This window comes from Macrobrachium rosenbergii, chromosome 51 (assembly GCF_040412425.1).
Source record: "Macrobrachium rosenbergii isolate ZJJX-2024 chromosome 51, ASM4041242v1, whole genome shotgun sequence".
NCBI lineage: Eukaryota > Metazoa > Arthropoda > Malacostraca > Decapoda > Palaemonidae > Macrobrachium > Macrobrachium rosenbergii.
Genome location: NC_089791.1, coordinates 30,595,888 through 30,610,674, shown reverse-complemented (window position 1 = coordinate 30,610,674; position 14,787 = coordinate 30,595,888). Strand labels below are relative to the sequence as shown.

At 41.4% G+C, this 14,787-nt stretch overlaps 1 protein-coding gene across 16 annotated transcripts in view; it reads left to right on the top strand.

Moving 5' to 3' along the window:
* LOC136833254 (platelet binding protein GspB-like) overlaps positions 1 to 14,787 on the top strand; it is a 214,499-nt gene that overhangs the window by 87,154 nt on the left and 112,558 nt on the right. For 10 of the 16 annotated variants that reach the window (XM_067095157.1, XM_067095154.1, XM_067095159.1 and 7 more), the window contains 2 exons: positions 2,970 to 3,166; positions 14,112 to 14,528. In XM_067095157.1, the coding sequence (XP_066951258.1) occupies positions 2,970 to 3,166; positions 14,112 to 14,528 (614 nt within the window). Of the gene's footprint in view, positions 1 to 2,969; positions 3,167 to 7,876; positions 10,220 to 14,111; positions 14,529 to 14,787 lie in introns of those variants that run through there. The other 6 variants (XM_067095166.1, XM_067095165.1, XM_067095156.1 and 3 more) reach the window with 3 other exon arrangements.

Here is a 14,787-nt window from a genome sequence, read left to right as displayed (position 1 = left end):
TAGGGAGGCAGCCCTGTTGTCCCTCCTCGAGGCCAGAGAGAGGGAGAACAGTTTCTTTCCCCCGTATTTTTTGTACTCGTCTTTGTAAGGAACAGAGTTTCCTGGGATTAGCAGTCCGTTTGTGACAGATCTCTGTCCTCTTTCACATAGATTGTATGGTATACTCTCTCTCTCTCTCTCTCTCTCTCTCTCTCTCTCTCTCTCTCTCTCTCTCTCTCTCTAAACCCATTTCATTGTTCAGCTCATCAAGAGAAATGCTTGAATTCAGGGAGTCGGTCCTATTGTCCTTCCTCGAGGCCAGAGAGAGAGAGAGAGAGAGAGAGAGAGAGAATAACTTCTTTCCTCTGTACTTTTTGTTCTCTGATCTGTACAGGCCTGGCAGGCGATAAGCTTATTTATTTACCTTGGGAGGGAGATGATACAACAATGTATTTATTTATTTATCTTTAGAAGGAAGTGGTACGGGGATATTTTATATTATACATCTGTCATTTATTCCCTTTATTTATTTTTTCTTTTGGGGGGCTGGGCATTGAATTGCCGAATCAAGGCGTTCTCTGACAGATTTCAGTGTTTTCTGAGTCTTCGACAGAAAGCATTCACCCCGTCTCCGGCCGGCTAATGAAGAATTAGAGGAATTAATTTCTGGTGATGGAAATTCATTTCTCGCTATAATGCGGTTCGGGCTCCACAAAAAGTTGTAGGTCCCGTTGCTAAGTAACCAATTGGTTCTTAGCCACGTGAAATAAGTCTAATCCTTCGGGCCAGCCCTAGGAGAGCTGTTAATCAGCTCAGTGGTCTGGTAAAACTAAGGTATACTTAAAACTTACCTCGTAGGGGTGTAGTGCCGTCAGGGCACCCCACTTGGTGCGCTGTAGGCATTACTGACGGGTCTTCGCAGTGTCCCTTCCATGGCTCCTAGCTGCAGCCCTTTTCATGCTCTTTACTGTACCTCCGTTCGTATTCTCTTTCTTCCACCTTCCTGGCCACTCTCTCCTAACAATTGTCTCTTTGTGCAGCTGCTGCGAGGTTTTCCTCCTGTTACGCCTTTCAAACTTTTTTACTGTCAAATTTCCGTTTCAGATCTGAATGACTTTCCCATAGGTCCCAGCGCTTGGCCTGTAACCTAAATTCAGATTTAGGTAAAAAAATAAATAATATATATATATATACAGTATATATATATATATATATATATATATATATATATATATATATATATATATATATATATATATATATATATATATATATATATATACAGTATATGTATATACGTGTGTGTAGCCTACATATATAAATTTGGCAAGTATACCCCTGACATCCTCCTTTTCATATTGAGGCAAAAAAACCAGGGATAATTTCACTTCACGAACAGAACCAGTACAAACCTTCGTACAAAACCTCTTCTGCATTTGTCGAGATCTTGGCAAAACCCAGGACTGACGGAAACCAGTTCCCTGAAACTTCTTAAAAAGTTCATCTCAAGATGTAAAAAGAGAAGGTGTGTTCACCAGGCGTCCGATCGCTGATTTCCCTCTCTCAGTGACGTCACTGGAACACATCGACTGGGCGTCGGGCGATGCACTTGTCACTCCGTCAGTTGCAGTGTTGGAGCTCACGATTATGGGTGTGTGTGCCATATTTGGGTGCACTAATAGTTCTAGACAGAAAGGGATTTATTTGCATAGGTTCCCTAAAGACCAAGAGGTGTCTAAAGTATGGATCAGTGCATGTAAAAGAATTGACGCCATTAATGTTAAGAATGCCAGGATTTGTTCTGTCCACTTCCGGACAGAAGATTACGAAAGGAATCTTCAACGTGAATTGCTACCACAGCTTTATCAGAAAAACTATCGCCGCTTAAAGCAGACTGTAGTTCCCACTTTAAATTTACCTGCTAAGGACGTAAAGTCAGGTATGGTTTAGCAATTTGTTTACAATCTCAATCAGCTCAGTGGTCTGGTAAAACTAAGATATACTTACTTTTACAATCTCATAATGCCCTTTTTAGTGACAATCTTCAGTTGATAAGTAGCCTGGACCAAATTCTTGAAATGAAGTACAAAATTAGAATAGGCCTAGCCTATGCAATGAATGAAGAAGTTATCTCATTAATACTATTCAAATTGTTTTTCTTTTATACTTTCTTTTTATGAATATAAAGTTGTTCGAACAGGTGATTAGGCCTCTGCGTAGTGATCTACCTCTGAGTAGTCTTCCTGTGCAGACAATAATTAGGCCTAGATCTTTTATTTCTTAAGAACCCCACTAAGGGATATCGTGGGGTCAGAGCTTTGAATCTAAGAAGAGAAAGTTTGCTTGATCCGGGGAAACATGCCATTGTGTGCAGGGTCACTTTACTCCAGGCAACTACTTCGGCAGAGAAATGTGGCACGGTGAGGTGTTTCATGCAATTTGCAGTAAATATTTCATGAGTAAGCTGTACACGTATCCTATATGTCTTTTATAATTATAATACATGTTAGGTTAAGTCAAAAACTGTGGTTTTTAAGTCACTGACAGTAAGGAAGTTTTCATAAACGGTTCTGTCACAGAGCAGGGTTTTTAGTGTTACTGTAGCAAGCGTGTTTGAGCTGATTGTGAAAATTAATATGGTCTAGAGTATATGCTAATTTCACTTTTTTTTTTTTATTTGTTGTATAATGAATCTCTCATAAGTGCTAATGTAACAGTCACTTTTGTCACATGTAGAAGAACATGATCCGGTGTTGCCCTTCTGCGTGAGATTTTCCAGTAAATCCTGTCAGTAATTCACAACTTGTCACGTGTCATGTTAAACTATGCCATTTTTCAATTTTTTTCTTTACTTTCGTGGGTATTACAATGCTGTGCATTATAGAAACTTGCATTACAGCTTTCTATACTGTACAGTAGTTTGCTGCCTGAGATTGGACCAGTTCCGCCTGAGACTTTGCACTGACTTCATCCTGTGTTTCTGAATGCAGGTACTGCTCGTGTTCAGGAGAGACTCAGACCAGACGTGGTTCCTTCCCAGTCCACCTCGGCTGCCACTCATCAGGATGACAGTTCTGGAACAAAATCCAAACGGGCCAAAAAGAGGACTAGGACGAAAGATAAAGCTACCCAGATACATCAAAAGATGGAAAACAGAGTTGCAGTGCCAGAAGGAATAGAAGCCAAGGTAAGAAATGGAGGTTGAGTTGTAATATTATGATTATAATAATTATTCAGAAGATGAACCCTGTTCATGTGGAACAATCCCACAAAGGCCATTAACTGGAAATTTAAGCTTCCAAAGAATATGGTGTTCATTTGAAAGAAGTAACGGAAGGTAACAGTAAATACAGAAAGAAGAGATTAGTTATTAGAAATGAAAAAAATATTAATAAACAGATAAAGATATAAGTAAATTTTGAAAATACAAGAAGAACTGCTTTAGGGTTGTAATGCATTGCAACTTCCCTTGAACTTTTGAGGTTCCAATTGTGCAACAACCTCAGGAAGGCTGTTCCACAGTATAAAGTTGTGAGGTATAAAGGACCTCTGGAACTGAGAAGTTCGACAGCAAAGCACAATTACTGCATATTGGTGCTTCTGCTGTTCAGTAAATCTGGATCAGGGATCAATTGTGAATGTGAAAGAGCTCTGTTGAAATACAACTAATGAAAAATTGACAAACGAGACCGTGTGTCCACGGTTCAAGTCATAAATGCAAATGTTAGGAAGCAGAAGCCTACCATCAAGAACCACTCTGTCTTAAAATAGATTAAGTTAAGTATACCTTAGTTTTACCAGACCACTGAGCTGATTAACAGCTCTCCTAGGGCTGGCCCGAAGGATTAGACTTATTTTACGTGGCTAAGAACCAATTGGTTACTTAGCAACGGGACCTACAGCTTATTGTGGAATCCGAACCACATTATAGCGAGAAATGAATTTCTATCACCAGAAATAAATTCCTCTAACTCTTCATCAGCCGGCGGCGGGAATTGAACTCCGGCCCATCGAATGACGGTCTGATAGGTTGACATGCTCAGTATTCATCAGCATGTTCAATCGCTATTAAATGTGTGAAACTTCTCAATAAAATTAATCTATGTATTTAAAGGTTATGTACTAATATGGAAGAAAACAACGATTTTTAGTGAGTGTTATATGCATATTATTTGGGATGCACATTTTGAGGCAGACAGTTTTGGAAAGAGGGCAGGTGTGCTAACTCTAGTTTTAGATATTTATCATATCTACTGATTTTTAGCAACGAATTATTGCAGTGTTTTTGTATTGAAAGACGAACAGAATTATCATTTTGTATATATTATTTGTAAAGGTATGTGATAAGTGTTTCACTTCTCCTTATTGTTTATACAATTTTACAAGTAAATTATTATTATTATGAATATTTCAATAAAAGACTTCCCACATTCCACACACTATCCTTTTTCCAATATGAATTTAAGATAAATTCGTATAATACAGCCATCCTTTTCAATATTATTATTATTATTATTATTATTTTATTATTATTATTATTATTATTATTATTATTATTATTATTATTATTAAACTGGGATAGACGACTCTCCTTTTGTAATAAAATTAATTATAAGGGTGTGTATTAAGTGTTCCAATTATCCTTCTGCTTGTATATATTATTTTATTTGTTGGCTGACATACAGGTTTCTCCTTGGACATTACAAAAAAAGAAAATATTCATATCTTTTTGTTGTTGTTGGCTGACATATAACTTATGAATTTGATATGTAAGTCAGTAAGTAAAATTATTTAGTACTGCAAAATATTTAACAGCAAAACGGAAATAAACCCCAAATAATATTGAATCGCCAAGCGTACTCGGAGCCCAAGAGGCAGAGATGACGTCACGCACCTGCGCGCCGGCTGCTCACCCGCGATCTGAAAACGCGACCTTTTCCGCGCAGCGTAGCTAGTCGTGACGTCAGATCTTCCGCACCCAAAAAGACCCCTTTCGACCTCGTCCTAAGGCTGTTGCAGGAGGAATAAACACGCAGCCAGGCCGGCCATTTGTTTACAAACACGTCGTGCAGTGTGAAGATCACCAAGAACAACAACTTACATATCTATTAGTTCAGATTCCCGAGTGACTTAGAAAAATGCCGAGAGTCTGCGCCGTTTACGGCTGTGATTCGAGAGTCGACGAAGGAGAAAGGTTATCATTATCATTCCACGTTTTCCCGAAACGACCGGAGTCCCTGAGAAAGAGATGGATAAATTTCTGCAAGAGGCGGGATCCCGTCGATTACGATAAAGCCGTGATGTGCAGTTTGCATTTCAAGGAGAGTGCCTATGTGAAAAACCTCATGTACGGGTTGCTCAACCGACCTGTTCCGAAAGCGTCGAGGAGGAAGCTCAAGACGGGAGCTATTCCTACGAAGTTCTCGCCTCTGACTGAAGGTGAGCTGTAGCTGTTATATATATATATGCACGCAGTCAGTCAAACGTGCATCATATTACCTTGACATGATAATTCATAAATGATGTACACAGTACGCGAATTCAGGCAAATAACGCTGAAAGCGCATGATACTTCTTTTATCTTTCCTGTGGTCATAGCTGAATTTATCGCCACATGCCATTAAGTGACCAATAAGCCTAAAATACACATGTATAACTGTATACTTTTAGGTATACAGTGTGTGTACTTCCCTTCAGATATTCTTCCATCCACCTCGAGAGAAACGAGAGCAGCAGATAAACAAGGAGGGAAGAGAATTGCGAAAGGGATTCTTAGTCCTATACCAGAGAGGTCGAGTAAAAAACTCTCGCAAGGAGAAGGAGAAGAAGAAGAAGAAGGTGAAGAAGGGGCGAGGAAGATGACAAACCTGGATCTGAGGAGTGATATGAAGACAATGGCAGCGAAAGAAGAAACGGAGTTTGATAAAGAAAGGAAAGATTGGGAGAGCGGAAGAGGAGAGATGGAAATATTCAAGGTAAGGTGGAGGGCGAACCAGAAGAGTTACATTGCGAATTAGTTAAGGCTGGAGAAGGAGCACAGAGAGAGAGAGAGAGAGAGAGAGAGAGAAAAGAGAGTCGCAGGAAAAGATGAATAAAGAAATACGAAGGAATAGAAAACAAAGCCGGTACACCTGACATTCAGGAGACGTCAGCAGACAAGTGTGCTTTGAGCAGTTTTCTCGAGTCGAAAAGACTTGCAAATATTTTAAAGAGAACAATAATTAGGCTCAAAGTTTCTAAAAACCTCAGTCATTGAGACTTTGAGACCGTGTTTGTATCTTCTTCTATGAATGCAATACTTCTTTGCTAGACCGAGCGTTAGACTTAAGAGAGAGAGAGAGAGAGAGAGAGAGAGAGAGAGAGAGAGAGAGAGACCGTTAAATCCAAAAGAAGCCTTTTGTTCTTAATCTCTAGGAGAGAAAGAGAGAGAGAGAGAGAGATTACCATCTTACATAAGAAAATACTTCGGACTTTTGTGTGTCGTCTGTTGAATAAATACCATCGTGTTTTCGTGCGCTGCAGAAGTTCCACAAAATCGGTAAACTGGCTTTTACACCGAAGCTGTTTTTCTCTCGAACAGGAATTTTCTGCTCTTCCGAAGCTCCTGGCTGCCGTAGAGAGAGAGAGAGAGAGAGAGAGAGAGAGAGAGAGAGAGAAAATAAACTACAACTTAATGATTGCGGTCAACGCCAGAGAGAGCCCTGCTCATAATCTCCTGTTTCTATTTTGTCTATTCATGGCACATACCTTATGCTAAGCTGCCCCTATCACCCACCCCTCTCACCCCCCCCCTCCATCAGAACCCCAATCCCACTACACACTCACCGCGGCGCTGCCAAGTCGGCTCCAAATGTGCCACGTCTACCCACCCTCTCTCTCCTCTCTCTCTCTCTCTCTCTCTCTCTCTCTCTCTTGCTGTCAGCGGCGTTGCCACGTCTGCGGCTCTGCGTTCTACAGCATACCTGACCCGGTCGGTTCTATATTTGTATGCGACCCTTTGTCGTTTATTTCTAGTTTACGAAAAGTTTGCACCCCCGGGTGGGTGGGGGGTGGCGAAGGGGGAAGGAGGGGATTGTTATAATTTGGGGGGGGGAGGCTTAGAGGGCGAGAGGTGGGTTTGGTTTGGTGTTTTCGTCAAATGATATTTATTTCTTATCTTTACGACCGATAATACTTTGAGCTCATAAAAACACTTGTGATATATATACATATATATATATATATATATATATATATATATATATATATATATATATATATATATATATATATATATATATATATATATATATATATATATATATAAATCTAGGCAACAGGAATATAATCTTACACTATTCGATTCAGTTCTCCGAATTGTTCGTTTCTGAATTTCCATATTTAATCATTTTTGTTATTTCTCTCTTGGCAAAAGTTCAGAGAGCCTGACATTTCCATTGGATGAGATTTTGCATTTATCTTTGTTGCATTTTGTTCTCTCTCTCTCTCTCTCTCTCTCTCTCTCTCTCTCTCTCTCTCTCTCTCTCTCTCTTTTTTCACCTGTGGTAATGTGTGATGTATGAATCACGTACAAAAGTGATTATATTCATCGTGTACAGTATACTGTATGTATGTGTATGTACATATGTATATATATATAGATGTGTGTATATATATATATATATATATATATATATATATATATATATATATATGTGTGTGTGTGTGTGTGTGTGTGTGTGTGTGTGTGTGTGTATTCTTTGTCAGTTTTAATCCATATCCATCAAACTTTAAAACCTCCCTTCTACATACAACAAACGCCACAGCCACAAACGGGAACAGCCAAAGTAGAAAGAGGTTTACCACTGACCATGGGAGAAAAGCTCCCATTCGCATGAAGTAAGTGGGAGCCAGGGATAGTCTCAGTACCGACACGGCTGCCATCGTGAGGGGTAGAGTCCTGTGCATTCCTCCCTGGGTGTTTTTTTCATGAAGATTCTGGGAGATTGTCACCATTTTTTCAGTGAAGTTGATTTTGGGAGAATTTCACCCGCCATTTGTGATGGCGTAGGATTCTAACGTCACCCAAGGTTTGGGAGTGTTCATTCACCGGCCATATGTAAAAAGCTGCTATTTATCCTATTTTTCACCAGTGATAAACTTGTATTTTTCTCTGAAGCATTGAATTTTACATTAGAGCAACTGTAACTTACCCCCGAGTGAAATGGCATGTCCGACAAACGCTACCGACGAGTTATCAAACCCTTCTGTGTGCGAGGGAGAGGAAGATCCGGAACAAGTGAACGATTCGGAACTAAGCGAAAGCGAGGACGATGAAACAGAAGGTGAAATAGAAACGCTGTTGTTGTGTGATAGTGACTCAGAGGAAGAGTATGTAACCGATTCATCTGACGAGAGTGACGAGGGTGACGATGCCTCTTGCGTACGCGCAAAAGATAGGAAGGGACGAAAGAGAACGTTAACCCCTGTCATGCCCAGGCGTTGTCATGAGACCCCCTCAGGCCAGGCAGCAGCCGTGGCTGCCCCAGCCACTGCTGAACCAGTGACACCTAAGTCTTCCGCTGTAGCATCAGTCTCTACTACCGTCAGCCCAGCTCAAGTAGCCCCAACTGCCCGGACAAGAAAGAGAACGCAGGATGATGATGATGACAAAGTTGTGCCACCAGTAGTAGATTTCAATGTCAGCACACTTTCAAATACATCAGGATTCAGGTGGAATTGTCATCCTCAGGTTGCCTCAGTGCCAAGAACATCTGCAGGGAATATTTCACTCTATACCACAGGTCCAACACAGAAAGCGCAGGTTGCTGACACCCCTCACGAGTGTTTTTCACTCTTTTTTGTAGATGAAATTATAAATGAGATTGTGAAATGGACCAACAAGAGTATTGAAATCAGAGCTCCTAAGTATGCCAGGAAAACTGCTACACTCAACCCAGTGGAACCAGCAGAGTTGCGAGCACTACTTGGCCTACTTATATTCAGTGGCTGCCAAAGAAACAACCATCTTTCATTCAGGGAAATGTGGGATCCTTCCACTGGCGCAGGGCTATACTGTTCCACTATGTCTTTTGGGCGCTTTGAGTTCCTCTTGAACTGCCTACAGTTTGACAATCCAGAAACAAGGGAGGATAGGCAGAAGACTGACAAATTTGCACCAGTCCGGAAGATCTGGGATATCTTTATTCAGAAATGTGGGGAGATGTATACACCCAGCGAGAACCTCACTGTTGATGAACAGCTGTTGGGCTTCAGAGGAAGGTGCCCCTTCAAAATGTATATCCGCAATAAACATCAGAAGCGTGGTCTGAAGCTTATGCTGATCACAGACAGCAAAAGCAATTACTTACTAGGAGGAATCCCTTATCTTGGTAAGCAGGAGACAGGGGCCAGTGATTTCCATAACCTTGGCCATTACTTCATCAAGGAACTGACCAGGCCTTACCACAACACCAGTAGAAATGTGACAACTGACAGCTGGTTCACATCAGTACCCCTAGTCAGTGATCTGTTGAACAATTGTGGCATGACAGTGGTGGGGACAGTCAGAGGTGTCGAAAAGGAAATAGCAAAGGAAATAAAGAGAAGAGAACAGCTTGAGCATGGATCTTCTGCCTGCTTATTCAATGAGGAGATGACTCTAACGTCACATGTACCACTAAAAGGCAAGACAAAGAAGTCAGTGCTGCTCTTGTCATCCAAGCACACGCGAGCAGTGCTAGGAACTGATGGCACACCTGAAATATTTGAATTCTACAATCAAACAAAAGGTAGCGTCAGTAAATTCGACCAGATGTGTGCTTTATACTCTGCCTCAAGAAATACAAAACGATGGCCCCTGTGTATATTCTATAGAATACTCAATGCAGGGACTCTGAACTCCTGGATCATACACTGTGACAATAACTGCAGGTCATACCACAAGCCACTCATCAGGAGGAAGTATATGCAATTGTTGGCAGAGGAACTCATCAAGCCTTGGGCAGTGATGAGACTCAACTCTCCATTCCTGTCAAGGGACCTCAAGAACCTGATGTCAGCTGTCTTCAAAGTCGAGACACCTGCCTTGGTTACAGATCCAGGCGGCCCAGTGGCAGCAGAGAGTGATTTTCCTGTTGTGAGGTGCAGGGACTGCCCCAGGAGCTCAGACAGGAAAACCCGACATAGGTGCCACACCTGCAAGAAGGCTGTGTGCCCTCGCCACTACCATCCTGTGTGCACTGACTGCATGTCTCCCTGGGTAAGTGAAATAGTGCTTGTAGATTGTCAGCAGTATTTATTTTGTAGCTAAAATTTTTTTGGAAATTAAATAGATAATAATCAAGTTATTTCCAAAAAAATCAGATGTAATTTTCTTTGGGGGGGATAAAGTCAACATTCATACCCATAAAAAAAAATCTTTCTTGCTCGCAGCTTTCTTGAAGGTGACTGAACAATATCTTGTTCTTTCAAGAATTCTTTTCTTTGTTTCTTTCTTGTCTGGGGTTTGGTCTCAGTGAGGAATAAGTCTCAGTGAGGGATAAGCCTCAGTGAGGAATAAGTCTCAGTGAGGAACAAGTGCCAGTGAGGAACAGCATAACTGCACAGAAAATGATAGGTTGAAGGATAGTTAGGTAGAGAAAATTAACCAAAAAAACAAAAATTGAAATGAAATTGATGAGGTGATAAATGGATGCAGGATGATACAGTATATGCTAAAAACCTCCTTGCAAAAATAATGCATTTAAAAAATGAAATGGCTGAGTGCCAATCACTTGCAAGTCCTCTTGCAAACGACATAAAAACTGGCCTTCAAAGATATTTCAGTTTCCAGTGTCTTGATTGCATAATCACCACTTCTTTCTTTTCTGTAGTAATAATTTTCTTCCTTTCTTGCTTGTTTTGGAAAATAGGAATAAGGAGAATAAAGTAAATAACAGACAAAATGAACAAATGAAGTTCCGAAGATTAAGGCAGTGGTTCGGTGTTTCATTGGGGGCTTAATATTCCCATGCAGGTGTTGACATATTTTTTCGTTCTAATTTCATTGATTTTTAGGATGAAAGGAGAGTCTCTCTCTCTCTCTCTCTCTCTCTCTCTCTCTCTCTCTCTCTCTCTCTCTCTCTCTCTTTCTGTACTCAAACACATTTGATTCCTTCTCTCTCTCTCTCTCTCTCTCTCTCTCTCTCTCTCTCTCTCTCTCTCTCTCTCTCTGTACTCAAAAACACGTTTGATTCCTTCTCTCTCTCTCTCTCTCTCTCTCTCTCTCTCTCTCTCTCTCTCTCTCTCTGCTGCTGCTCAAAACCCGCGTTTGATTCCTGCTCTCCTTCTCTTTCTCTCTCTCTCTCTGCTCAAAACCCATGTTCGATTCCGGGTCTGGCTGTGGAAAAGAACGTTATGGGAGTGTTTTCCTTATTAATAGACAAGTATCTGGTTATCAGTTTACTGTTGTGGGTCACAGGTGGGAGTGGAAAGGGTAGAAATATCAGAGGCGAGGTAAGATTCACTCTCAGACTGAAGCCAATACTTCATCAAATTCTTTATATGGTAATGGATTATAAAATTTAGGCCAAAGACCAAGTGCTGGGACCTGTGAGGCCATTCAGCGCTGAAAGGAAATTGAGAATAAGGAGTTTGAAAGGTGCAACAAGAGGAAAACCTCACAGTTACACTACAAAGCAGTTGTTAGGAGAGGGTGGAAAGTAAGATGGAAGAAAGAGAATGTGCACGGAGGTACAGTAAAAGGAATGAAAGGGGTTGCAGCTAGGAGCCATGGAAGGGACGCTGCAAAGAACCTTAAACAATGCCTGCAGTGCACCACGTGAGGTGCGCTGAAGACACTTCCTCCGTAGAGGGCCTTCTGGGACAGCTGGGAATCCATTGTCCTGATGATTGGGTTAACTTTTTCCCCGAAACGTTCGAAGAAGCTGAACGAAGACTTTTTTTTTTTTTTTTTTGTCGCTCGTGCTCAGAATTTGCAAATGACAGACAGTTCTCCAGAGGAATTAGCGCTGGTCAGAATTTCTTTTCCCCATCTGTTTAGCTTTTAATGTTGTCTTTATTTTCAGCGTGGATCCAACAAAGACAAGCTAGCTCTCTCTCTCTCTCTCTCTCTCTCTCTCTCTCTCTCTCTCTCTCTCTCTCTCTCTCTCTCTCCATTCGCCTTCTGAAGGAATGTTTAACAAACGCGCTGTCTTGTATATATACCCCGAATTCTTTTTTAAACTTCAAGATGAAAAAGAAGAAGAGAAATAAAGCAACTTTCTTCCATTGCTACACACTTCCTACTCCCTCCCCCGACATACGTTCCTCCTCCTCCTCCTCCTCCTCCTCCTCCTCCTCCTCCTCCTCCTCCTCCTCCTCCTCCTTGTGTTTACCATTCTGGATGGAGGCCAAACATGAATACCTTTGCTTAATGCAGACAAGACGACTCCTTGGTGCCGATTGACTTACTTCTTATTCTTCTTCTTCTTCTTGTTTCACAGCAGAGGAGGAGGAGGAGGAGGAGGAGGAGGAGGACGCTTCTCGTTAACCATTTGTTATGTAGCTTTTGTTTCGCTGTTGTTCGCCTGCTTGGTTGCTTGGTTGTTTCCTTCTGTTGCTGCTGCTAATCCGGTCTTTTGTTTTGCTTTCATATTTTTGTAGGCTGTCTGGCAGTCTCACTCTGTTTTCATTATTATTATTATTATTGTTGTTGTTGCTGTTGTTGTTGTTTGCCTCAAAGCTCCTCACATAGCGATTCTTTTGTTTATGATGCATGACGCAGCTGCTGTTTAGTTTTCATTTCCGGTTCAGATTAAAAAAATTTTCTCTCAGTTTTTCAATTTTTTTTTTTTCCTTTTTGAGAGTTCGTAGGCGTCTGTTTAATTAGAACCGGTTTTGGGGAGATAAAGTAAACATTGCAGTGTTCTCTCTCTCTCTCTCTCTCTCTCTCTCTCTCTCTCTCTCTCTCTCTCTCTCTGCATATTCATTTATGCATATTCATATCATATATATATATATATATATATATATATATATATATATATATATATATATATATATATATATATATATATATATATATAGATAGATAGATAGATAGATAGATAGATAGATATACACATGTTTATTTATAAACAAGCGAGACTGTGGAAGCCACATAAGCAAAATGCGGCAATAAAGAAGCAAGACTGTGAAGCCACATAAGCAAGGTGTGACAGTAAAGAAAAACTGTGGAAGCCACATAAACAGTAAAGAAGCAAGACTGTGAAGCCACATAAGCAAGGTGTGACAGTAAAGACTGTGGAGCAAGGTGTGACAGTAAAGAAGCGAGACTGTGGAAGCCACATAAGCAAGGTGTGACAGTAAAGAAGCAAGACTGTGAAGCCACATAAGCAAGGTGTGACAGTAAAGAAGCGAGACTGTGGAAGCCACATAAGCAAGGTGTGACAGTAAAGAAGTGACTGTGGAAGCAATAAGCAAGGTGTGACAGTAAAGAAGCAAGACTGTGAAGCCACATAAGCAAGGTGTGACAGTAAAGAAGCAAGACTGTGAAGCCACATAAGCAAGGTGTGACAGTAAAGAAGCAAGACTGTGAAGCCACATAAGCAAGGTGTGACAGTAAAGAAGCGAGACTGTGGAAGCCACATAAAAATGCGGTGTGAAGCCACATAAGCAAGGTGTGACAGTAAAGAAGCGAGACTGTGGAAGCCACATAAGCAAGGTGTGACAGTAAAGAAGCGAGGCTGTGAAGCCACATAAGCAAGGTGTGACAATAAGGAAGCGAGACTGTGAAGCCACATAAGCGAGGTGTTACAATAAAGAAGCGAGACTGTGAAGCCACATAAGCGAGGTGTTACAATAAAGAAGCGAGACTGTGAAGCTACATAAACGAGGTGTGGCACTAAAGAAGCGAGACTGTGAAGCCACATAAGCGAGGTGTGGCACTAAAGAAGCGAGACTGTGAAGCCACATAAGCGAGGTGTGGCAATAAAGAAGCGAGACTGTGGAAGCCACATAAGCGAGGTGTGACAATAAAGAAGTGAGACTGTGAAGCCACACATATGCCTCAATGCCAGTTGGCTAACTGCTTATGTCACCATGTTGCGCAATGTCTCACAACTGTTCTGCTAAATATTGTTCACCTCGCTCACTCTGTGCTTCTGTTTCAGGCTGGTGTGTATCACACTGCTGTTGCGCCTTGTCACACAACTGGAGGTGGTGCAAGCATGGAGCAGAGAATCAATTTGAAAAAACTGGTTAAGTTGGGGAAGGGCCCCACCGAATGTCTCAAACTTCTCAAGGAGGCTTATGGAGAGGACGCGATGTCCCGGCCGCGAGTCTTCGAGTGGCACAAACGCTTCAAGAGTGGCCGCGAGGAGGTGGAGGATGACCCCAAATCAGGACGGCCTTCCTCAGTGAAGACAGCTGAGACCATTGACAAAGTGCAAGAGCTGGTGCAGAGTGATCGCAGTTTGACAGTGCGGATGATAGCGGAGGAGCTCAGCCTGAACAGGGAGTCAGTGAGGACCATCTTGGTGCAGGAGCTGGGAATGCGGAAGGTGTGCGCCAAGAGTTGCCTATTGAGGGTATGTTAAAGAATTGCATCACTTACAGTTGCCAGTAGAGCCTGTTTGAAGATGCTTGGAGGACTTTAGAATAATGTTCCAAGTGTTTTCTGCATGATAATAACCACAATAACTGCTGTAAACTTTACTACATTAATAATGGTCACTGTAATCATTATGTTTAGTCTTTCCAAAAGAACACCCATACACAAGTACAAGAATGGCTGCATTTGCATCTCTGAAATCGTACATTTTTGCTTTGGGTCCTTTTGCATGTGGA